The sequence below is a fragment of the Syngnathus acus genome, chromosome 21 (genome assembly GCF_901709675.1).
Source record: "Syngnathus acus chromosome 21, fSynAcu1.2, whole genome shotgun sequence".
NCBI lineage: Eukaryota > Metazoa > Chordata > Actinopteri > Syngnathiformes > Syngnathidae > Syngnathus > Syngnathus acus.
In genome coordinates this window covers 13,360,218-13,386,581 of record NC_051105.1, presented here as the reverse complement: position 1 = coordinate 13,386,581, position 26,364 = coordinate 13,360,218, and the positions used below count along the sequence as shown (strand labels likewise).

At 45.8% G+C, this 26,364-nt stretch overlaps 1 protein-coding gene across 8 annotated transcripts in view; it reads right to left on the bottom strand.

Annotated features, from left to right (window-relative positions):
* LOC119139697 (interferon alpha/beta receptor 2-like) overlaps nucleotides 1–26,364 on the bottom strand; it is a 65,751-nt gene that overhangs the window by 18,900 nt on the left and 20,487 nt on the right. For 4 of the 8 annotated variants that reach the window (XM_037280639.1, XM_037280637.1, XM_037280640.1 and 1 more), the window contains 3 exons: nucleotides 19,308–19,456; nucleotides 14,212–14,368; nucleotides 126–241 (listed from right to left, as the gene is read on the bottom strand). In XM_037280639.1, coding sequence (XP_037136534.1) covers nucleotides 126–241; nucleotides 14,212–14,368; nucleotides 19,308–19,456 — 422 coding nt within the window. Of the gene's footprint in view, nucleotides 1–84; nucleotides 242–13,475; nucleotides 13,661–14,211; nucleotides 14,369–19,307; nucleotides 19,457–26,364 lie in introns of those variants that run through there. The other 4 variants (XM_037280644.1, XM_037280642.1, XM_037280643.1 and 1 more) reach the window with 4 other exon arrangements.

The window sequence follows — 26,364 nt, the reverse complement described above, 5'->3', positions numbered from 1 at the left end:
CTTTGCCTTGTTCCCTGTAAGCGTCTTTGGGTTTTTGAAAAGCGCTATACAAATTTAATGAATTATTATTATTATTATTATTACATGTGATGTGTGATTCCCATCCCAAATACAACGTAACTTACCAGCACTGGTGGCAGATGAATCTTTCTCAGACATAGCAATCCAGTATAGATGAGAAGAATCACAATGATGATAACAGCAATGGATATAATGCACAAAAAAGCTGAGATCACAGAGTCTAGAAAAAGGAGAGACAAAGGTTTGTGAGAAGCGTTTTTTCTTTAGTACCGTAATTTTCTGACTAAAAGTCGCTCCGGAATATAGGTCGCATTAGCCATAAAATGCACAATAACGTGGAAACAAAAAAATATAAGTCGCTCCGGAGTACAAGTCGCATTTTGGGGGAAATTTATTCGACAAAATCCAACACCAAGAACAGACATAAACGAGCAACAACAGGCTAAACGATAGGTATGCTAACGTGACATAAACACAAACGAAGAGCTGAGAACGGGCCTGACGTAACATTCAGAGTGCAACGCCGGGTGCGTGCCGCTGACGGCGGTTGCACTTCAAAATATTCCACAGGCCCATATAACGATATATAAAGTATATATCAAATAACTATTACCGTTTTTTTCCAGGTATAATGCGCAAAATTTAACTACCGTTTTTTTCCAAGTATAATGCGCCCCCATGTATAATACGCACCCTAAAAATGGCATGTCGATGCTGGAAAAAAGCCTGTACCCATGTATAATACGCACCCAAATTTTGACTCCTACTTAAGTCCGTAAACGTAAAATTATTTCAGAAAAAAGATCATCTTTGGGAACAACCGGATGTTATTCTGCCGGTCAGTATCACTGCGCATGCGCTAGCAAACTCGATAGCGAAGAAATGTTTCGGATTTGTGTAGGGTACATTGTGACAGCAAACGAGCAGGTGATCGAGCAAGCGTCTGATACGAGAGCATTGTGTTCGTATGGAGCGTGTTTGAAGTGAACAGCAAAGAAGAAAGGAACAAGGCAAAGTGTTGTGAAATAAAATATTACCTGTAATACGCATTTAGGTAGAGAACTGAACTCTCGCTCTTTATATAGCTGACGTGTCTTGCGCATCCGTTCTGCGCATCTGTAATGGCGGCCTCCGTATGATATCCGGTTTCCGATGGAGATTAAAAAACAAACAATATTTGACAATAACACACCATCAAGGATTGCACCATCGCATCAAACGATGTGTCGTCAATTATGAATTTTACTGACTAAGTGTGTTGGGCAGGATGGCTGAATGCAATGCGCGATTGACAACAAACAAGAAGACAGGTGATTTCAAGTTTTATTTCGAGGGAGATTTTCTTCAAAAATTGTTGTACCATGATTTTCTTCAAAAAAAAAAAAAATTCTTTTTTTTTTGTAGCCATGTATAATGCACACCCCAGATTTTAGGACAATAAATTAGTTAAACTTTGCGCATTATACATGGGAAAAACGGTAATTTATTGTCCTAAAATCTGGGGTGCGCATTATACATGGGTACAATTTTTTTTTTTTTCAGAAAATCTCCCTCGAAATAAAACTTGAAATCACCTTTCTTCTTGTTTGTTGTCAATCGCGCATCGCATTCAGCCATCCTGCCCAACACACTTAGTCAGTAAAATTCATAATTGACGACACATCGTTTGATGCGATGGTGCAATCCTTGATGGTGTGTTATTGTCAAATATTGTTTGTTTTTTAATCTCCATCACAGACCGGATATCATACGGAGGCCGCTGTTGTGCTAGATTTGGTTCCCCCGTGAGATTTTGTTCCCCCTGCCGCGGGAGCGCGCACGCCTTATTTGGAAAGCGAAAAACCGATGTCGTACGGCGTCAGCACTGTTGTTTTCAATAAAAACATGAAGAACTCACGTTTGCGTCAGTCAATTTTAAGTTTTATAAAGGATTATTCTCATTTGATGTCTTTAAATTCATCCGCGTTCTGCCATTGAAGCGGGGTGCATTCAAAGACCAGTCGTACAGACGGAACACTCATTCACTTCACCAAAAAGCAACAATATAATTACGTGAGCTCTTTGCATAAACCTCGATGCAAAGAAACTCCTCTTTTTCGGTACCGTTACATGCTACAAGGAGTATATATTACAAAGGAGACTTTGTACTTAATTGTGATCATCATTCATCCATCCATCCATCCATTTTATTACTCAGGTATTTTCAAAGCAACTTAATATTGTTGCATCTATTAATTTTCTTTAAAATGACAGCGCAATATAATTAAAAGCTGACACTATAGCAATGTCAAACGTGTTCATTTAAGAAAAAGCCACACACGTTTTGTCACTTTCCTCTCTTTTCATTTTAACCTAACTGATCGCGGTGGTGCCTTTCTGGGCAGTCGGAGAAATCAACGCCAACAAAAAAAATACATCCAGCCTAGTTAAGAAATCACCAGAAAGATCACCATGACAATTGTGAATAATAAATAAATAATTATTATATATATTATATATATTATTATTATAATAATAAATAATTGTGATAAATAACTGGAACATCACTCAAATATTGGTGATCCCGTTGAGAGTCTCACATATTTCTTCGCTATCGAGTTTGCTACTGCATGCCCAGTGATACTGACCGGCAGAATAACATCCGGTTGTTCCCAAAGATGATCTTTTTTCTCAAATAATTTTACGTTTACGGACTTAAGTAACCCGGCCGGGTCATACCAAAGACTATAAAAATGGGACCCATTGCCTCCCTGCTTGGCACTCAGCATTAAGGGTTGGAATTGGGGGGTTAGATCACCAAATGATCTAGCGGCGCCGCTGCTGCTCACTGCTCCCCTCTCCCCCAAGGGATGGATCAAAATCACACGGGGATGGGTCAAATGCAGAGGACAAATTTCACCACACCCAGATGTGTGTGTGACGATCATTGGGACTTTAAAAAAAAATAAAAAAATAAATAAAATAAAATAAAAAAGAATCAAAATTTTATACATGGGTACAGGCTTTTTTCCAGCATCAACATGCCATTTTTAGGGTGCGTATTATACATGGGGGCGCATTATACATGGAAAAAAACGGTATATAAGCAATAATATTATTATCCCCGGACAGCAGCCCGGCCGAGCGCCGGCCCCCGACTTCCATCCACGGAGGTGAAAGAGAGCTCCGTAGAGTACAACTGGGCGTGCGTAAAAGCCATAATAGTTTTACAAACCTTCTGTGTCACTCCAAATCATTAAATCCTTCAAACTATTCGTCCTCCGTGTCACTTACAAACAAAGCCGCTAATGATGCTGGTAGTACGTGGGGCCCTTCGTCCTCTTCGTCATACCGTGATCGAATCTTTGTCCTTTATGTAAACAACCGCCGTGCCGCGCCGCTGACGTGACTTGAAATTTAAATTACAGTAATCCCTTGCAACATCGCGGTTTCACTTTTTTTTTTTTTTTAAATTTTGAAAATTTGTGAAAAAATTCACATATAAGTCACCCCTCAGTATAAGTCGCCCCCCCCACCCAAACTATGAAAAAAACCACGACTTATAGTCCAAAAAATACGGTAAAATAAAATAAAAAAAACTATTTATTGACAAATATTTATATGAAACAGATGGAAAACAATTTTGATAGTCCACCAGCGATATCATTCAGAAATACCTCTCAAATACACACAAACGCTCTCGCACACAAAACTGAAATCACAATCATCAGATTTTTTTTAGTCAATCTTGTTTTCAGTTAATATGTTCAAAGGTAAAAAAAACTGAGGTGAGTTGTTCAAAACAATTGATAATGATGGATAAAATTCGATTCCACCTCCGGCCCTCCCTGTATGGAGTTTACATGTTCTCCCCGTGCTCGCGTGGGTTTTCTCCGGGCACTCCGATTTCCTCCCACATCCCAAAAACATGCTTGGTAGGCCGATTGAGCACTCCAAATTGTGCCTAGGTGTTAATGCGAGTGCGGATGGTTGTTCGTCTATGTGTGCCCTGCGATTGGCTGGCAACCTGTTCAGGGTGTCCCCCGCCTACTGCCCGATGACGGCTGGTGTAGGCTCCAGCACGCCCGCGACCCCCGTGGGGACAAAGCGGTACAGAAAATGGATGGATGGATGGATAAAATTTGAAAATGTGAACTTTTTTTTACAGATGCAGCTGTTGATAATTCATTCATTATTTCTTGTGTTCTCCAGGTTGTTTTAAAGTTGCAATGATGAATTAATTGGGGATGCTCCCATCAGTGGCTGATCATTATTGGCCGATATTTACCGTATTTTTCGGACTATAAGTCGCGTTTTTCATACTTTGGGTGGGGGGGCGACTTATACTCAGGAGCGACTTATATGTCCGACCAACACAGACAAAATTCTTACAATAAATGATATAGAAATAGAAAGAGTAAATGAAGTAAAATTTCTTGGAGTGCTTATAGATAATAAATTAAGTTGGAAATCACATATAATGTATATCAAATCAAAAATTTCAAAATCACTAGCAGTATTATATAAAGTAAAAGACCTTATAAATCAGTCATCATTATATTCCTTGTACTGCTCCTTCATACTCCCATACATTATGTACTGTGTGGAGGTGTGGGGCAATACATACAAAACAAACACAGATCCAATCTTCATTCTTCAAAAAAAAGCAATACGACTTGTAAATAATGCTGATTATAGAGAACCATCTAACCCTCTCTTTATTAAATTGAACTCACTGAAATACAACGACCTAGTCGACTTTAAAACCATCCAACTCATGTACAAAATAAAAAATAATCAATTACCAAACAGTATCCAGAGGTTGTTTGAGTGGAGGGAAAGTACCCATTATTTAAGAGGAACACGTATGTTTAAAAGAGATTTGGTGAGAACAAACTTAAAGTTACATTGTATAACAGTTAGAGGTGTGGAATTATGGAACACCAGCAGTGAAGAATTAAAGAACTGTAGTACCTTACCTAAGTTTAAAAAACTGTATAAGGACAAAATATTGACGGGATACCGTAACATGCTGTGAAGTTGTTTAAGTTGCTTTTGTATTTTAATGAGAAAATATATAGTATATATATATATATATATATATATATATATAAAATGTATATATGTTTTTTTTTCTTTAATAATTGACTATGGACAAATTCTTGACAGAATCAAATAGAAACATGTAGAGTCAGATAAGCTTAGGCTTCCTTCTACTCCCTTTTTGAACAAATATGATTTTACGATAAAGGAAAATTATAATGCAATATCTTTTTTTCTTTTATGTTCTATTGTACAATGGAGTTATCATTTTTCTGTATTTTTATTTTTTCCTGTATTTCTTTAATGTTCGAAATAAACGTTTTAAAAAAAATAAAAATAAAAAATATGTGTAATTATTCACAAATTTTTACTTGATCATTAACACATTACTGACTTACTAGTATAGTTGATCACTTCACATGTTATTTTCACTTTAAACCGCATTAGGGCGCACTATGGCTGTGGAATAATTGGAGCCTCACTCACAATGAGTTCCATTCACTGACTTGCGGAGTCAGGAGATTTTATGATTTGGAGTGACACAGATGGTTCGATAAACTTGTTATTTATGTTATAGTTAATTGATATAGTTTATTAAGAGTAGCAACGTCTATGTTGTTAGACTTCAGTAGTTTCCGATTGTCTAGCAAGGCCATGAAGGCAGCGGGGGGGGAGGGGGTAGGCGATCCAGGGCGCTTGCTTATAGCACTGTGTTGGCTCATATGTTGAGCTTTTGTTTTGTGAAATAAAGAGCCGGTTACCAAACCCACATCTTGCCTGGTACTTTGGTAACGCTACAATATAGTTATATACGTAGATTGTGGAATAATTTGAGCTGCAACTGACGACGAGGCTGACGTCAACAGCTGTTTTGTGACACAGCGGATGAAGATTCCGATGGATTTAATGATTTGGAGTGACACGGATGGTTCGTTAAAATTGTTGTTTATATTACATTTATTTGATATATCTAGTCTGACGTCAACAGCTGTTTTTTTTTTTTTCTTTCAAGTGACACAAGACGAAGATTCTGATGGATTTAAGAGATTTGGAGTGACACGGATGGTTCGATAAAATTGTTGTTTATATTATTGTTATTTAGAGGAGTACTTGTCTGTACTTGGTGTTGGATTTTGTCAAATCCAAATCCTAGTCCATGGTCCTCGGTCGGAGAAGGGTGGAATGCCCTCTCCGAATCGGGGACGAGATCCTGCCCCAAGTGGAGGAGTTCAAGTATCTTGGGGTCTTGTTCACGAGTGAGGGCAGGATGGAGCGCGAGATCGACAGGCAGATCGGTGCAGCATCAGCAGTAATGCGGACTATGTACCGGTCTGTTGTGGTGAAGAGAGAGCTGAGCCAAAAGGCAAAGCTCTTAATTTATTGGTCGATCTAGGCTCCTACCCTCACCTATGGTCACGAGCTATGGGTCGTGACCGAAAGAACGAGATCCAGGATACAAGCGGCCGAAATGAGTTTCCTCCACAGGGTGTCCGGGGTCTCCCTTAGAGATAAGGTGAGAAGCTCGGTCATCCGGGAGAGACTCGGATTAGAGCCGCTGCTCCTCCACGTTGAGAAGAGCCAGATGAGATGGCTCGGGCATGTCCCACTGGTAGGAGACCCCGTGGACGACCCAGGACGCGCTGGAGAGACTATGTCTCTCAGCTGGCCTGGGAACATCTTGGGATACCCCGGGATGAGCTGGATGAAGTGGCTGGGGAGAGGGAAGTCTGGGAGTCCCTCCTAAAGCTGCTGCCCCCGCGACCCGACCCCGGATAAGCGGAAGAAGATGGATGCATGGATTATTGTTATTTGATATATAGTTTATATATTGTTATATGGGCCTGTGGAATAATTAGAACTGCAACTGACGACGAGTCCGACGTCAGCGGCACACCGCACACGCGCCGTTGTTTACATTAAGGACGAACAATTCGATCGATGGATTTAATGATTTGGAGTGATACAGATGGTTTGATAAAATTGTTGTTTATATTATAGTTATTTGATATATAGTTTATATATCGTTATATGGGCCTGTGGAATAATTTGAACTGCAACTGACGACAAGTCCGACAGCAGCGGCGCGCCGCACACGCGCCGTTGTTTACATAGAGGACAAATAATTCGATCGATGGATTTAATGATTTGGAGTGACACAGATGGTTTGATAAAATTGTTGTTTATATTGTGGAATAATCTGAACTGCAACTGACGACAAGTTCGACGTCAGCAGCGCGCTGCACACGCGGCGTTGTTTACATAAAGGACGAAGAATTCGATCGATAGATTCATTGATTTGGAGTGACACAGATGGTTTGATAAAATTGTTGTTTATATTAGTTATTTGATATATAGTTTATATACCTGTGGAATAATCTGAACTGCAACTGACGACGACGTCAGCGGCGCGCCGCACACGAGGCGTTGTTTACAGAAAGGACGAAGAATTCGATCGATGGATTCAATGATTTGGAGTGACACAGATGGTTTGATAAACATATTATTTGTCATAGTTATTTGAATAACTGTTAATGTTACGTCAGGCCCGTTTTCAGCTCCTTGTTTGTGTTTATACATGACATTAGCATACCGTATTGTTTAGCCTGTTTTTGCTGGTTCATGTCTGTACTTGGTGTTGGATTTTGTCAAATACATTTCCCCCAAAATGCGACTTAAACTCCGGTGCGACATATATGTTTTTTCCCCTTTATTGTGCATTTTATGGCTGATGCAACTTGTACTCCGGAGTGACTTTTAGTCCGAAAAATACGGTATATACGTGCTCCTTGAATTTGATCAAAGTCTTTAATGGCCAATCGTTCACCTTGTCTAATTCTGGTGAAGGAATGACCAGAAATATTCTGTCTAGCATTATTATATATGTTTAGAACGGTAACTGCGGCTATACTCTATTATTGGTAACTAATAGGGGTGTAACGATTCATCGATACACATCGATTAATCGATATAATGCTCTACGATTTATTGGCATCGATGCTAAACGTAAACATCGATTTATATCGCCGTGTTTGACCTCGGACATTAGACGCGACTTTATTTTGAAATCCAGTTCATTGTTGCTTGCTTCCTCTTTCCGGGAGCAGTACGCGGCGTGCTGTGTTGTGAGCAGAGCAGGCACGTGAAAGGGGAGCCGACAACTACGCGGCTCCTGGGCTGGTGCTATGGCTAGTGTCCAAGAAGACGAGGAAATTCGCTCCCCTTTGGGCTTCAAGTCATTCGTTTGGAAGCACTTTGGATTCCAAAGAAAAGATGGCTCAACGCACAATTATAATTATTGTAAATAAATAGTTCAGTAATGCACTTTAAAGTTAATGGTATTACAAAAAAAGAAAGAATATTCATTTTCTTTACTTATATGAGAAAAAATATAGGAATTTGATAAAGTTCAGTGTTAAAATAAGCACTTTGTATCCTACAATACTCTTGTAATTTACTAAATAAAGAGTTTGCAGTACCTTGTTGATTTTGCGTATGAATTGTTATAAATCAGGATATTGTTCTATATTTTTTATTTTAAAAAAATAAATAAAAATAAAAATATCGATCGTGGAGCACTATATCGTGATGTATCGTGAATGAATCACAGCAGGCTTTAAGATATCGGCAATAATCGTATCGTGGTCCTTTGTATCGATATGATATCGTATCATGACAAAACCCGCGATTTACACCCCTAGTAACTAATGAAGAAATTCACATTTAAAGAATTCACACCACGTAATTGCCATTTAGACACAAGTTAACTTAGTACTTTACATGTATGCTCATCATGTAGTTGCCATTTAGAAGACAAGTTAACTTAGTACTGCTTGCAATAATTGCTTTTCATTTCTCATTCACTGAGAAGGTCTGGAGAGGTTTGCGTGACCTCAGGTGGAGCGTGGTGAGAAACCCACACGGCAGAGGAGAAGGGGGCCTGGACATCAATCTCACGGGGAAGACAAGACCATTTCTTTGTTGGCAGTCCAGCTAAAGGACAACAAACCATGCACCAATTAAGACAACTTTAGCCTTATGAAGGGAGGACACAACCACTCCTGAATTTTCACCGCAGCAGGATCGGGCTGACCAATGCAGCCATAGGGGGGTACAAGGCAGTGTCTTTCTTGTGCCGGTCCCAAGCCCAAGTAAATGTAGAGGGTTGCGTCAGGAAGGGCATTCGGCGTAAAAATTTGCCAAAATAGCTCATGATGCGAACTCAGTCTGTTAATTCCATACCGGATTGGTCGAGGCCCGGGTTAACAACGGCCGCTATCAGTGCTCCCACTAATTCAATGTAATGGTGAGTTTTATTTTTATGTCGTTTATACTTGTTTTTATGCCAGTCGTATCATTTTATTTAATCGTATTCATATATTTATTATAAATGTATTATTTATTTATATAAATGTATTATTCATTTATATAAAGGCCGGTCCGCGAAAATATTTCTGACACGTAACCGGTCCGTGGCGCAAAAAAGGTTGGGGACCACTGGTGTAGACGATATGACCTGAAGGAGATCAGTGACTGCAAAGTGGTGGCAGGTGAAAGTGTAGTATGGAATGGTGGTGTGTTGCATGACCCTGGTGGTGAGGAAGAGGAAGATGAAGACGACAAAGGCAGAACAGAGGACGAAGTGGTGGAAACTAAAAAAAGGAAGAGTGTTGTGTAACTTTCAGGGAGGAGTTGAGACAGGCTCTGGGCGGGCAGGAGGCGCTTCCAGATGACAGTACGACGACAGCTGAGGTGATCAGGGAGACAGGTAGGAGAGTACTTGGTGTGTCTTCTGGAAGGAAAGTCGATAAGGAGACTTGATGGTGGAACGAGGAAGTGCAGGAGTGCATACGTGGCTAGAGGTTAGCTAAGAGGAAGTGGGACACCGAGAAGACTGAAGAGAGTAAACAGGGAAATGCGGCGTAAGGCGAAAGCAGAAGTGGCAAAGGCCAAACAAAGAGCATTGGACGACCTGTATGCCAGGTTTGATGGTAAGGAGGGAGAGAAGGATTTATACAGGTTGGCAAGACAGAGGGACAGAGATGGGAAGGATGTGCAGCAGGTTACGGTGATTAAAGATAGAGATGGAAATGTTTTGACAGATACAGGAAGTGTGATAGGAAGATGGAAAGAATACTTTGAAGAGTTGATGAATGAGGAAAACGAGAGAGAGTGATGAGTGAAAGAGGTGGCCACTGTGGACCAGGAAATTGCGAATATCAGTAGAGGTGAAGTAAGGAGGGAACTGATGAAATCATGGTACTGGTACGAGTATTGATTTATGTATTGTTCTCTTCTTGTCATGTTGTGAAAGAATGTGGGTTGAATAAATACCGAAAGAACAATAGTGTGTTTGTACTGTGCTCTGGTCATTTCGTCAAAGAAGGGATAATAGTCCTCTTCTCTTCTTGACTGACAATGAATGTGATAGTTTAATACAATCAGCAAATAACAAAATGCGTATTACAGGTAATATTTTATTTCACAACACTTTGCCTTGTTCCTTTCGTCTCTGCTGTTCACTTCAAACACGCTCCATACGAACGCAATGCTCTCGTATCAGACGCTTGCTCGATCACCTGCTCGTTTGCTGTCACAATGTACCCTACACAAATCCGAAACATTTGTTGCGGCTCCGAGTCACGACGAGGGGCAAGTTTTGGTTTCCGAGGGTGTTTTTATTCCTCTTCAACGTCTCTCCCATACAGAGCCGCCTTTTTCACATGTCCGCACGTCACTTTCCTCTCTTTTCATCTGATCGCGGTGGTGCCTTTACGGGCAGTCGGAGAAATCAACGGCAACAAAAAAAATACATCCAGCCTAGTTAAGACCATACCAAAGACTATAAAAATGGGACCCATTGCCTCCCTGCGTGTGTGACGTTCATTGGGACTTAAAAAAAAAAAAAAAAAGAAAAAAAAGAAAAAAATTGGGTGCGTATTATACATGGGTACAGGCTTTTTTCCAGCATCAACATGCCATTGTTAGGGTGCGTATTATACATGGGGGCGCATTATACACGGAAAAAAACGGTAACTTAGAATTTCATGGCTGCAACACGTGCAGTAGAAGTTGGGAAAGGGCATGTTTACCACTTCGTTACATCACCTTTCCTTTTAATAACACTCATTAAACGTTTTGAAAGAGAGGAGACTAATTCTCTTAGCTTCTCATGTGGAATTCTTTCCCATTCTTGCTTGATGAACCGCTTCAGTTGTTCAACAGTCCGGGGTCTTCCCTGTCGTGTTTTACGCTTCATAATGCGCCACACATTTTCAATGGGAGACAGGTCTGGACTGCAAGCGGGCCAGGGGAGAACCTGGACTCTTTTACTTCGAAGCCACGCTGTTGTAACACGTGCAGAATGTGGCTTGGCATTATTTTGCTGAAATAAGCAGCGGCGTCCATGAAAAAGACGTCGCTTGGATGGCAGCATATGTTGCTCCAAAATCTGTATGTACTTTTCAGCATTTATGTTGCCTACACAGAAATGTAAGTCACCCATGCCATGAGAACTAATACCATCACAGATGCTGGCTTTTGAACTTTGCGTTGATAACAGTCCGGATGGTCCGCTTCCACTTTGGTCCGGAGGACACGACGTCCAGTGTTTCCAGAAACGATTTGAAAAGTGGACTCATCAGGCCACAAAACACTTTTCCATTGTGCATCAGTCCATTTTACATGAGCTCGGGCCCAGAGAACCCGGCGGCGTTTCTTGATGTTGTTCATAAACGGCTTTTGCTTTGCATGGTAGAGTTTTAACCCGCACTTACTGATGTAGTGACGAACTGTATTTACCAGCTCACTAGAGTGTCCGCCCTGAGACTGGAAGGTTGTGGGTTCAAACCCCAGCCGGGTCATACCAAAGACTATAAAAATGGGACCCATTGCCTCCCTGCTTGGCACTCAGCATTAAGGGTTGGAATTGGGGGGTTAGATCACCAACTGATTCCCGAGCGCGGCACCGCTGCTGCTCACTGCTCCCCTCTCCCCCAGGGGATGGATTAAAATCACACGGGGATGGGTTAAATGCAGAGGACAAATTTCACCACACCAAGATGTGTGTGTGACGATCATTTGGACTTTAACTTTTTTAACTTTAACCAGGGGTGTCCAAACTACGGCCCACGGGCCAACTGCGGCCCGCAGCAAATTCTGAAAACATAAGTGAATATGGCCCGCACAAGAAGCTTGAGCTCAACTCTGTTGCACTTCTCAGTTTCCACACTAGATGGAGCCCGCCACACAAAGCGTTTGACGTCCCATTAATCCAGAAGGTAGAGGACTTTAAGTACTTAGGGTCAACAGTCCAGAGCAACAGAGAGTGTGGAAAATAGGTGAAGAAGCACATCCAGGCAGGGTGGAATGGGTGGAGAAAAGTGTCAGGGGTGATGTGTGATAAAAGAGTATCAGCAAAAATGAAGGGAAAGGTGTACAAGACAGTGGTGAGACCAGCGATGATGTATCGTTTAGAGACAGTGGCACTGGGGAAAAGACAGAAGGCAGAGATGGAGGTGGCAGAGATGAAGATGCTGAGGTTCTCTTTGGGAGTGACGCGATTGGATAAGATCAGGAACGAGTACATCAGAGGGACAGCACATGTTAGGTGTTTCTGAGATAAGGCCAAAGAGGCCAGAGTGGGATGGTTCGGACATGTTCAAAGGAAGGAAAATGAATATATTGGTAGAAGTATGCTGAGGATGGAACCACCAGGCAGGAGGTCAAGAGGGAGACCAAAGAGGAGATTTATGGATGGAGTGAAAGAGCACATGAAGTTAGTTGGGGTGAGAGAAGAGGATTCACAGGATAGATGGTGAGATGGAATCAGACGGTTTGCTGTGGCAACCCCTGAGGGGAAAAGCGGAAAGGAAAAGAAGAAGGATCGGGCTGACCAACTTCAAACACAGTTACCCACGTGGCAGCCAATAACAAAGAACACAAATACACACACAAACTGCAAAGTCCACCCTTTTTCGTGAAATGTCTTGTATAAAGTCTGGGTCAGGGAAAGTCGTTCTTTGTCTCTCTGCATCACTACCCTCGCGGTTAGGGATGGACAGATGTGACCCACAGCTGTGCTTAGAGAACTGGCTTGCTTGCTGTTATTAGACAATTTTGGTAGGAATAAATACTTTGTTGTGTCGCTGACGCGATAGACGAGTGCGTGTATTGATTCCTGTATCCACCCAACGAGCACCTCGAAACTCCACAAAGGGATAAGGCTTTTTTAGTTAATTGGTCATTTAAAAAGAGTGGATATTTTCCACCTTCACTAGCAATGCACAAGACATTGCAATTTAGAGCGAAGACTTGACCTGGACTATTTCACACACAACTTAAAGCCACGTTTTTTTGTTTTATTTTTTAGGTCGGGTCGCGTTGGGTCGGGTAGGGTAGGGTGGGTATGGTCGGTAGGTACTTTATTGATTCACCTGTCCATAAAATAACTCCACCTCCCCCGCGGGCCACTCGAGCCACAACGTTGACATCAGCAAACCACACACCCACATGATGCAACACATCTGTCTGCCAGTGAAAACAATGCCAGACGCCATCGAATGTGAGCATTTGCCCACTCAAGTCGGTTACAATGACGAACTGCAGCCAGGTCAAGAGCCTGAGCAGAACAATGAGCATGCAGATGAGCTTCCCTGAGACGATATCTGACATCCATCCATCATCTGTACCGCTTATCATCATGAGGGTCAGGGGCACGTTGGAGATCCTAAGCTAGTATGGTTACACGTGTTCTGCGGTTGTGAGGCTAGTTGGATATACTGCCAGATTGTCTGAAACGTCTTAAAGACAGTTTATGGTGTAGAAATGATGATTCAATTCATGAATCTGCTCTGGTGGACATTCCTGCAGTCAGCATCTCAATTGCACCCACTCTCCACACCTTGCAACATCTGGGGCATTGTGCTGTGTGATAAAACTGAATATTTCAGAGTGGTCTTTTATTGATTTTTTGGCCATCCTAAGGCACACCTGTGCAATAAATATGCTGTCTAATCACTATCTTACATACTCCTTATAAATTGTGCTTTGAGGTAACCAATGTTGTAATTTGACACATCATTAAGTTGTAATAAATTTACATACATCTAATTAGAAATTTAGAATGGAAATTGAAAGAGAGAATGTCAAATCAAAAGGAGAGCCATTTACCTGAAGTAGAAATCCCTGTGGTAACGACACAATGACGCTGGCTGTAGTTGGACTGTCTCGGGATAAAGCTGTCAGAAAATCGAACTGAGATGCAGTAGTTCCCGGGAGCAAGGTTCTTCAGAACAGTTCCCTTCAGAGATTCGGGTTCCTGAAAAAACTGTCCCCACCAGCATAGACCACATAGATACAGTACAGTACATGATTCATGGAAGGAAAATAAAAGCTTTCACCCACATGAATGTGAAACTGTTAGGGATGGGCACCAAGCCACTGCACTGAACTGTCATGGTTAGCAGTCTTGGATTACTTGATTTTTTTATTTATTCGTTCATTTAGGCTACACTGGATAAGCACTATTTTGCACCTTTGACCTCTCCAGCCTCATTTCTAACTTAAAATAAAATTAAGATATTTGTCAAAACATTTTTGTGAGTAGAGACATGTGCGTGTGTGTGTGCATACACACACATATAAACATTTTTGCATGTATTCGCATCAAACTCATTATTTTGGACCTCATTATCATGCACTGAATAGTAAAACAGAGAATCAAACATCCATTGTGGTAGTACTGTAGTAGGAGTGAAGTGTTTTGGGAACTGTTTTCATGTTCATTTCAAAGAGGCAGCAAAATTATTACCGTAATTTTCGGACTATAAGTCGCGTTTTTTTTCATAGTTTGGGTGGGGGGCGACTAATACTCAGGAGCGACTTATATGTTTTTTTCACAAATTTTTACTTGATCATTAACACATCACTTACTTACAAGTATAGTTGACCACTTCACATGTTATTTTTAGTATAGTTGATCACTTCACATGCTTTGATATCTTTATCTTGAACATATTCAAAACATGAAAAATAGAGAGAAAAAATCAAATAAAGTAATTAACACTTTAAAGCGCCATATCCTCTGGACATGTCCTCTGTCACCAGGATGACATAAAGGACGAGAAATTTGATCGATGGATTTAATGATTTGGAGTGACACAAATGGTTTGATAATATTGTTGTTTATGTGATAGTTATTTAAAATATAGTTTATATATCGTTGTATGGGCCTGTGGAATAATTTGAACTGCGGCGCGGCACACGGCATTGTTAACAAAGGACGATAGATAAAAGACGAGAAATTTGATCGTTTGTGTTTGTCACGTTAGCATACCGTATCGTTTAGCCTGTTGTTGCTCGTTCATGTCTGTTCTTGGTGTTGGATTTTGTCGAATAAATTGCCCCCCAAAATGCGACTTATACTCCGGAGCGACTTATGTTTTTTTTCACTTTTCTGGGCATTTTATGGCTGGTGCGACTTATACTCCGGAGCGACTTATAGTCCGAAAATTACGGTAATTGTCAAATACAAATTTTCAGTTTGTCACTGACTGCACAAAGGCTGTGTAACCAAGGAATAGTGAAGAAAATGAGGGACAGCAGAAAAAGAAGTCAGTTGATTGAAAAATCTTTTGTTCTCAGTGCCAGTCTTAACTCTACACAAGTTATCTGGATGCATGTTTTTGTTCTCTATGTCTGCAAAGAGTGAATAAAGGAATACATTTTATTTTGTAAAATTAAATCACAGCAGATTTTTTAAAAATCAATTTAGCTTTGCTGGGGCCCGGCCGGGCTCAGCCCGAAAAGGAAACGTGGGCCCCCTTCCCATGGGCTCACCACCTGTGGGAGGGGCCAAAGGGGTCGGGTGCATTGCAAGCTGGGCGGCGGCCAAAGGCAGGGACCTTGGCGGTCTGATCCCCGGCTGCAGAAGCTGGCTCTTGGGACATGGAATGTCACCTCTCTGGCTGGAAAGGAGCCCGAGCTGGTGTGCGAGGCAGAAAAGTTCCGACTAGATATAGTCGGACTTGCCTCCACGCACAGTTTGGGTTCCGGTACAAGCCCTCTCGAGAGGGGCTGGACTCTCTTCCACTCTGGAGTTGCCCACGGTGAGAGGCGTCGAGCAGGTGTGGGTATACTTATTGCCCCCCGGCTGGGCGCCTGCACATTGGGGTTCACCCCGGTGAACGAGAGGGTAGCCTCCATCCGCCTTCGGGTGGGAAGACGGGTCCTGACTGTTGTTTGTGTCTATGCACCAAACGGTAGCTCAGAGTACCCACCCTTTTTGGAGTCCCTGGAGGAAGTGCTGGAGGGCGCTCCTTCTGGGGACTCCATCGTTCTACTGGGTGACTTCAATGCTCACGTGGGCAATGACAGTGAGACCTGGAAGGGCGTGATTGGGAGGAACGGCCCACCCGATCTGAACCCGAGCGGTGTTCTATTATTGGACTTCTGTGCTCGACACGGATTTTCTATAATGAACACCATGTTCAAACATAAGGGTGTCCATGTGTGCACTTGGCACCAGGACACCCTAGGCCGCAGTTCGATGATCGACTTTGTAGTCGTGTCACCGGATTTGCGGCCGCATGTTTTGGACACTCGGGCGAAGAGAGGGGCGGAGCTGTCAACTGATCACCACCTGGTGGTGGGTTGGCTCCGAGGGTGGGGGAAGATGCCGGTCCGACCTGGCAGACCCAAACGTTCTGTGAGGGTCTGCTGGGAACGTCTGGCGGAATCCCCTGTCAGGAAGAGCTTCAACTCCCACCTCCGGCAGAGCTTTTCCCACGTCCCGGGGGAGGCGGGGGACATTGAGTCCGAGTGGACCTTGTTCCGCGCCTCCATTGTTGAGGCGGCCGACCGGAGCTGTGGCCGTAAGGTCATTGGTGCCTGTCGTGGCGGCAATCCCCGAAACCGCTGGTGGACACCGGCGGTAAGGGATGCCGTCAAGCTGAAGAAGGAGTCCTATCGGGCCGTTTTGGCCTGCGGGACTCCGGAGGCAGCTGACAGGTACCGGATGGCCAAGCGGAACGCGGCTTCAGCGGTTGCTGAGGCAAAAACCCGGGCGTTGGAGGAGTTTGGCGAGGCCATGGAGAATGACTTCCGGACGGCTTCGAGGAAATTCTGGTCCACCATCCGGCGTCTCAGGAGGGGGAAGCAGTGCAACGTCAACACTGTTTACAGTGGAGATGGCGTGCTGCTGACCTCGACTCGGGACGTCGTGTGTCGGTGGGGAGAATACTTCGAAGACCTCCTCAATTCCACCGACACGCCTTCCATTGTGGAAGCAGGGCCTGGGGACTCTGAGGCGGACTCTCCAATCTCTGGGGTTGAAGTCACTGAGGTAGTTAAAAAACTCCTCGGTGGCAAGGCCCCGGGGGTGGATGAGATCCGCCCGGATTTCTTAAGGGCTCTGGATGTTGTGGGGCTGTCATGGCTGACACATCTCTACAGCATCGCGTGGACATCGGGGACAGTGCCTCTGGATTGGCAGACTGGGGTGGTGGTTCCCCTCTTTAAGAAGGGGGACCGGAGGGTGTGTTCCAATTACAGGGGAATTACACTCCTCAGCCTCCCTGGTAAGGTCTATTCAGGGGTGCTGGAGAGGAGGGTCCGTCGGGAGGTCGAACCTCGGATTCAGGAGGAACAGTGTGGCTTTCGTCCTGGCCGTGGAACAGTGGACCAGCTCTTCACCCTCAACAGGATCCTCGAGGGTGCATGGGAGTTCACCCAACCAGTCCACATGTGTTTTGTGGACTTGGAGAAGGCGTTCGACCGTGTCCCTCGGGAGGTTCTGTGGGGGGTGCTTCGGGAGTACGGGGTACCGAGCCAACTGATAAGGGCGGTTCGGTCCCTGTATCACCGATGCCAGAGTTTGGTACGCATTTCCGGCAGTAAGTCGGATTCGTTCCCAGTGAGGGTTGGACTCCGCCAAGGCTGCCCTTTGTCACCGATTCTGTTCATAATTTTTATGGACAGAATTTCCAGGCGCAGCCGAGGCGTTGAGGGTGTCCGGTTTGGGGACCTCAGCATCACGTCTCTGCTTTTTGCAGACGACGTTGGCTTCTTCAGGCCGTGATCTCCAGCTCTCACTGGAGCGGTTCGCAGCCGAGTGTGAAGCGGTCGGGATGAGAGTCAGCACCTCCAAATCTGAGTCCATGGTCCTCGATCGGAAAAGGGTGGAATGCCCTCTCCAGATCGGGGATGAGATCCTGCCCCAAGTGGAGGAGTTTAAGTATCTTGGGGTCTTGTTCACGAGTGAGGGGAGGATGGAGCGCGAGATCGACAGGCGGATCGGTGCAGCCTCGGCAGTAATGCGGACTCTGTACTGGTCCGTCGTGGTAAAGAGAGAGCTGAGCCAAAAGGCAAAGCTCTCAATTTACCGGTCGATTTACGCTCCTACCCTCACTATGGGTCGTGACCGAAAGAACGAGATCCCGGATACAAGCGGCCGAAATGAGTTTTCTCCGCAGGATGTCCGGGCTCTCCCTTAGAGATAGGGTGAGAAGTTCGGTCATCCGGGAGAGACTCTGAGTAGAGTCGCTACTCCTCCACGTTGAGAGGAGCCAGATGAGGTGGCTCGGGCATCTCATCAGGATGCCTCCTGGACGCCTCCCTGGGGAGGTGTTCTGGGCATGTCCCACCGGTAGGAGACCCCGGGGACGACCCAGGACGCGCTGGAGAGACTATGTCTCTCAGCTGGCCTGGGAACGCCTTGGGATCCCCCGGGATGAGCTAGATGAAGTGGCTGGGGAGAGGGAAGTCTGGGAGTCCCTCCTGAAGCTGCTGCCCCCGCGACCCGACCCCGGATAAGCGGAAGAAGATGGATGGATGGATGAATTTAGCTTTGCTTCTAGAGAAGAAATTTTAAGGAATAGAAACTGTTTATTCTAAGCGTAACAAATAATTGTTCATTTCTTATATTGTCACATTTTTATTGTTTAAAAAACAAAGTTAGAAAGTTGCTCCTAAAATGAAGTTGTTCATTCAGGAACTGCTCTGCAAAGAAAAACAAATTCAAGTTTTGGAATAGGACAGGCGGGAAAGGGAGCAGGACAAGAGTACCTGCCCCAACAGTTCAATTGGAGTGTGGCGGGAGTGGCTATGTAATTTCTAAATATCTATAGAGTGCAAGTGAAGTCATAAGAGTGTATGGCAATTAGGAAGTGGACCCACACCAAGCAACTAGCCTACAAACACATGAAAGCAAAAGTTACAAGTAAAAAGTAGATTCCTTAACACTTGTGTACGTTAGTTCTCAACATTACCGGAGTTCTGCCTGCGTCACTGTTCTCGATCCTGAGTTCGTAGCTGAGTGAGTTGTAGAATTCCCATAGATGCGGCGTTTGAGGCAGAAGGTCCACACACAGATTTTTTCGACATGGAGTCACAGCCACCGCTGGCAAGTCCAGCTGAGCTAAATCATACAAGTTGAAGCCAAATCAAATTTATTTATATAGCCCGAAATCACAGAAAAGTCTCAAAGGTTGTCACATGCGCACAGTAGACAAATGTTAACGACACAGTTGACTATATCCCCTGATCTTATCACAGACATGGGGAATTTACGGCCCGCGGGCCACATCCGGCCCACGGGGCCATTTAATCCGGCCCGCCAAACCTGAATAAATTGTATTATTAAATATTTTTTTGGTCATTTTCCCTGCAATGACTGCATTTCCCCAGTAGATGGGTAAGCGCCCGCCCACGCATTTACTCCCGGAAGCCGTGTCTGCACACTCACAAGTGCGTGTACGTACTCAGTAGTACAGATCTCGCGCACTCCGCGCTCTATTTCTATCAGTGCCGAATTTCGAGTGTGGGCTGTGACGTTAGCATTCTTGTAATTCGCGCGCTGAGCTTTCAGACAGTTTACGCTAAAGCCACCCAGAAACCTTCCCCTGAGCGGGGTGACTCACATCACTCACAATCGTGGTCGCCTTGCGGGTGAGATGGGAGGTGTAAATGTCCTTCAGGGAGGGGAGTGAAGCACCAATAATCCTACCAGCTGTGTTCACTATGCGCTGCAGGGTCTTCATATTGTATTCAGTGCAGCTTCCACCCCACACAGCGATACAACTGGAGAGGACGCTCTCAATGGTGCCACGGTAGAATGTGGTCATGATGGCTGGTGGAGCACTTGCTTGCCTGAGTTTCCGCAGGAAGTACAGGCGGCGCTGAGCTTTCTTCGCCAGTGATGCAGTGTTGGTGGTCCAGGAGAGGTCTTCACTGATGTGCACCCCCAGGAATCCGGTGCTGCTCACTCTCTCCACCACAGCACCGTCGATGGTCAGTGGCAGGTGTTGGGTATGACCCTTTCGGAAGTCAACAACAATCTCCTTGGTCTTGCTGACGTTCAGCAGGAGGTTGTTTTCCCTGCACCATGTGGTCAGAAGATCGACCTCTGACCTGTATTGAGACTCATCGCCCTTGGTGATGAGACCCACCAGAGTCGTGTCGTCAGCAAATTTCACGATGTGGTTGTTGCTGTAGTTTGCAGTGCAGTCATGCGTCAGCAGGGTGAAGAGCAGCAGACTGAGCACGCAGCCTTGGGGGGCTCCCGTGCTCAGCGTGATGCTGCTTGAGATATTCTCGCCAACACATACTACTTGAGGCCTCTGACAGAGGAACTCCAGTAGCCAGTTGCAGAGGTAGGTACTGAGTCCCAGCTCGTCGAGTTTGCAGATGAGTCGCTGTGGTACAATGGTGTTGAATGCAGAACTGAAGTCCACAAACAGCAATCTCACATACGAGTCTCTTTTTTCCAGGTCGGTGAGGGATGAGTGGAGGGCAGAGCAGATTGCATCGTCAGAGGACTGTTTGGCTCGGTATGCAAATGGAAGGCGTCAAGGGTGGGGGGGAGAATGGATCTGATGTGTGTCATGACAAGCCGCTCAAAGCACTTCATGATGATGGGTGTCAGTGCCACGGGGCGGTAGTCATTGAAGCAGGATGGAGCAGTTTTCTTCGGCACAGGTATGATGGTGGCAGCCTTGAAACATGATGGGACGATGGCTTGCTGCAGGGAAGTGTTAAAGATGTCTGTGAAGACACCCTTAAGCTCCTCAGCGCAGTCCTTCAGCGCTCGACCTGGGATGTTGTCTGGGCCTGCTGCCTTACGGGTGTTGATAGCAGCAAGTGTCCACACGCTAATGGCAGAGAGGCACAGGGGCTGCTCGTGTGGAGGGGGATGGGTCTTCAGCGGGCAAGTGCTGTACTGAGCGTCAAAGCGAGAAGTCAAGGACAGAGGCAGGTCTTTGTTGCACCACCTGTTTTCGACTAATCTTAACTTTTAAAGTTCTTAAGGCCGACTTTAAGGAAGTGTTTCCTGCTGTCTCACGTCTGTCACCAGGTGTTTGTGAGTTAAAGCTCTGCTCTGATTTTCAGATATCCGTCACCGTGTTGCCGTTTTGATTTCTTTATTAATTTATTTAGACATTCTTTCACTGAATCTTCAACATGATGTATTTTGCCAGAACGTTTGCCGTTTGATGTGATTTCGCCTCATAAGATGAACATCTTTCAAAAATCTGACCTGCAGGCACTGAAGTGATGGAAACTGTTATTCATAATAACAATGTCTCCTTTAATGAGAATCAGTGATAGTAGTTTTTTGGTGAAATATTTTTTAATGCTGTTAATAAATGCATTTGATTTCAAAAACCTTTTTTTGAATATCCATGCTATCTGAATATCTGGTGGCCGGGCCTTCGCCCATGGGGCCCGGCCGGGCACAGCCCGAAAAGGAAACGTGGGTCCCCCTTCCCATGGGCTCACCACCTGTGGGAGGGGCCAAAGGGGTCGGGTGCAGTGTAAGCTGGGCGGCGGCCAAAGGCAGGGACCTTGGCGGTCCGATCCCCGGCTGCAGAAGCTGTCTCTTGGGACATGGAATGTCACCTCTCTGGCTGCAAAGGAGCCCGAGCTGGTGTGCGAGGCAGAAAGGTTCCGACTAGACATAGTCGGACTTGCCTCCACACACAGTTTGGGTTCCGGTACAAGCCCTCTCGAGAGGGGCTGGACTCTCTTCCACTCTGGAGTTGCCCACGGTGAGAGGCGTCAAGCAGGTGTGGGCCTACTTATTGCCCCCCGGCTGGGCGCCTGCACATTGGGGTTCACCCCAGTGAACGAGAGGGTAGCCTCCCTCCGCCTTCGGGTGGGGGGACGGGTCCTGACTGTTGTTTGTGTCTATGCACCAAACGGCAGCTCAGAGTACCCACCCTTCTTGGAGCCCTTGGAAGAAGTGCTGGAGAGCGCTCCTTCTGGGGACTCTATCGTTCTACTGGGTGACTTCAATGCTCACGTGGGCAATGACAGTGAGACCTGGAAGGGCGTGATTGGGAGGAACGGCCCCCCCGATCTGAACCCGAGCGGTATTCTATTATTGGAATTCTGTGCTCGACACGGATTGTCAATAATGAACACCATGTTCAAACATAAGGGTGTTCATGTGTGCACTTGGCACCAGGACACCCTAGGCCGCAGTTCAATGATCGACTTTGTAGTCGTGTCATCGGATTTGGGGCCGCATGTTTTGAACACTCGGGTGAAGAGAGGGGCGGCGCTGTCAACTGATCACCACCTGGTGTTGGGTTCGCTCCGATAATAATAATAATAATTCATTAAATTTGTATAGCGCTTTTCAAAAACCCAAAGACGCTTACAGGGAACAAGGCAAAGACATACATGAGGGGAGGGGGACGGGGAAGAGACAATGGGATAAAATTAGGAAGAGGAAACCAGTTATGGGTAGGGGAGGTCATAGGTTTGAGAGAAGAGGTAAGTTTTTAGACGGGACTTAAATATGGGGAGTGTGGGTGAGTCACAGACAGACTGAGGGAGAGAGTTCCAGAGTCAGGGTGATGTGCAGGAGAAGGCTCTGTCACCAAAGGATTTGAGTTTAGATTTTGGGACTGTCAGACGTGAAGTATTGGAGGATCGGAGGGGACGGTTGGGGCAGTAGGGGACAACGAGGTCGGATAGGTAAGTGGGAGCCAGGTGGTGAGGGGCTTTGAAGGTGAGGAGGAGTATCTTGAAGATGATACGCTCCTTAATGGGGAGCCAGTGAAGAGAGTGGAGAACAGGAGTGATGTGTTCACGGGACCGGGTGTGGGTAAGGAGGCGGGCAGCAGAGTTTTGGACTAATTGAAGTCTATGGAGTGAGTGAGCAGTGATTCCAGTGAGAAGGGAGTTGCAGTAGTCAAGCCGGGATGAGATGAAGGCGTGGATGAGGGATTCAGCGGCCGGGAGAGCGAGGCAGTGCCGGATTTTGGAGATGCGTCGGAGGTGGAAGTAGGAGGTCTTAACAACTGAGCTAACATGAGGGTGGCAGGACAGTGTGGGGTCAAAAATAACGCCATGGTTGCGTGCCAGAGGGGAGGGAGTGATGTTTGAGGAGTCAATGGTGAGTGTGATGGATCCAGTTTTATTGAGGGAGGATTTAGTGCCTATGAGGAGGAGCTCTGTTTTGTCACTGTTGAGTTTGAGAAAGTTGTGGGTCAGCCATATTTTTATTGTAGAGATGCAGGTTTCAAAGTGGGTGAGGGAAGGGTTACAGGTTGGTGTGGTACGTATATAGATCTGGGTGTCAGCAGCGTAGCAGTGGAAGTCCAGATTGAGTTTGCGGATGACATTACCAAGGGGAAAGAGGTAACAGATGAATAGGAGGGGGCCAAGAACTGAGCCTTGGGGGACCCCTTGTGTAACTGGGGAGAGGATGGATGTGTGACCGGAGAGAGAGATGAACTGGTTTCTGTTGGCGAGATAGGAGGTGAGCCAGTCGAGTGCAGTGCCCTCAACACCTAGTTGGCGCAGCCTTTGGAGGAGGATGGAATGGTTCACAGTTTCAAAGGCTGCGCTAAGGTCAAGTAGTAGTAGGATGTTGAGGGCACCAGAGTCTGCAGAAATGAGGAGATCATTGGTGACTTTAACAAGAGCTGTTTCGGTCCTGTGAAGTGGGCGGAATCCGGACTGGAAGGGTTCATAGAGGTTGTTGGACTGGAGATGGGTGTGGAGTTGGGCGGAGACAATGCGTTCAAGGGTTTTGGAGAGGAATGAAAGGTTGGAGATGGGACGGTAGTTGGAGAGGTTGAGTGGGTCCAAGGTGGGATTTTTGAGGACGGGGGTGATGGCTGCAAATTTATAGACAGTGGGAAAGTGGCCAAGGGATAGAGACTGATTAAAAAGGGTGGTGAGGTGAGGGAGGAGGACAGGGAGGCAGGCCTTAGTTAAGGTCGTTGGAAGGGGGTCGAGAGAGCAGGTGGTTGTCTTGGATGCGGTGATGATGTCTAGGATGGTGGAGGAGTCGACAAGGGAGAAGGCAGTGAGAGAGGGGAAGGGCGGGAGGTCAGGAAGGGGGTGCAGGAGAGCAGGGGAGGTGGGGGAGGAGGCGTTATTGATGGTGTCGGTCAGAGAACTGTTGATTTGGGCGATTTTGTTGTTAAAGTTGACAAGGAAGGAATTACAGAGGGCGGGTGAGGAGGGTGGCTTGGTGGCTGGTGGCTGGAGCAATTTGTTGACGGTGGAGAACAGTATGCGGGGGTTCCGGTTGGTGTTATTAATGAGAGATGAGAAGTAAGCAGATTTGGCAGCAAGAAGAGCATCACGATAGGAGGAGATGTGTTGTTTGAAGGTTTCGGCATGGACGGTGAGGCGGGTTCTTTTGTAGAGACGTTCGAGTTGACGGCCAGGTTGTTTCATGGAGCGGAGTTCCGGGGTGTACCAAGGGGCAGAGTTAGTGAATGTAACAGAGGAAGTTTTCCAGGGGGCTAGGGAATCAAGGGAGTCAGAAAGGATGTTGTTGAGCATGGTGGCGAGGTCATCAGGGGAGGAAGAAGTGGGGTCGGAGGGAAGGGCAGAGGATAAGAGCTGGCAAAGCGTGATTGGGTTTACAGTCTTGATGTTGCGGTAGGAGATGGTGCGTTTTGTGGAATTATGAGGCGAGGGTAGAGGGGCGGAGAAGAGGATGCAGAGATGATCTGACAGTGGAAAGGTGAGAGGACGGGGGTTGGATGTGAGTGGAAAGGAGGAGCATACTATATCCAGGGTGTGGCCTTTGGTGTGGGTGGGGAAGTTGATGTGCTGGGTGAGATGAAAGCAGTCCAGAAGGGAGATGAAGTCAGACGTCAGTGGAGCAGTTGGCTGGTCGATGTGGATGTTGAAGTCACCAATGAGTAGGAGGCAATAGGAGACTGAGGATACGATGGTGAGGATTTCAGAGAGTTCAGAAAGAAAAGACGGATGTGACTTTGGGGGGCGGTAGATAAGAACAGCAGTAGTAGAGTTGGGGAGGGAAAATGCGAGATATTCAAAGGATGAAATAGATGGGAGGTTGAGGTCCAATTCAGTGATGGGTAGGGACCGCTTATTAAAGTTAAAAAGATTAAAGTCCCAATGATTGTCACACACACATCTGGGTGTGGTGAAATTTGTCCTCTGCATTTAACCCATCCCCATGTGATTTTAGTCCATCCCCTGGGGGAGAGGGGAGCAGTGAGCAGCAGCGGTGCCGCGCTCGGGAATCATTTGGTGATCTAACCCCCCAATTCCAACCCTTAATGCTGAGTGCCAAGCAGGGAGGCAATGGGTCCCATTTTTATAGTCTTTGGTATGACCCAGCCGGGGTTTGAACCGACAACCTTCCAGTCTCAGGGCGGACACTCTACCACTAGGCCACTGAGCTGGTGGAGGGCAGCAATACCACCTCCTCGCCCAGAGAGGCGGGGTTTGGCGATGTAGCTGTAGTTGGACGGAGTGGCTTGGTTGAGAGTAAAAAAGTCCAGGGGCTGTTGCCATGTTTCACAGAGAAGGAGCAGATCCAAGTTATTGTCCAAAAGTAGTTTGAAAATAACTAGTGATTTGTTGGAGAGGGAGCGACAGTTCAGCAGCGCGAGGGAGATGGATGAAGGAGCGGGGCTGGGGGAGCGGAGATTGTTGAGGTTGACAGTACGGGAGGTGGGGGTGACGGAAGGGCGAGAGGTAGTCCAGAAAGAGGGGATGGGTGAGCCATCAGGGAAATGTCGGTTAAAAGATAGTCCGGAGCTACGGTGGATGTAGCGGCGACGGCGGAGGATCCCAGCCTTGCTGGCAGCTGAGGCAGCAGCAGCAGGGAGATGTTGATTATTGTTGAGATGATGAAGATCAGCAGCAGTGTAGACAATTGGACGAGAAGCTGGTGGAATAGAAGCCCGGAGTAGCAGAAGTGATAATTCATGGAGGAGCTGAGACGTGACAGCAGCTGGGAATAATCCAGATAAAATGGTAGAAGTGGCTAGTAGCTGGTTAGCTAGAAGTTGGTAGGCAGTGAAATGCATGGAAGCAGCAGTGGAC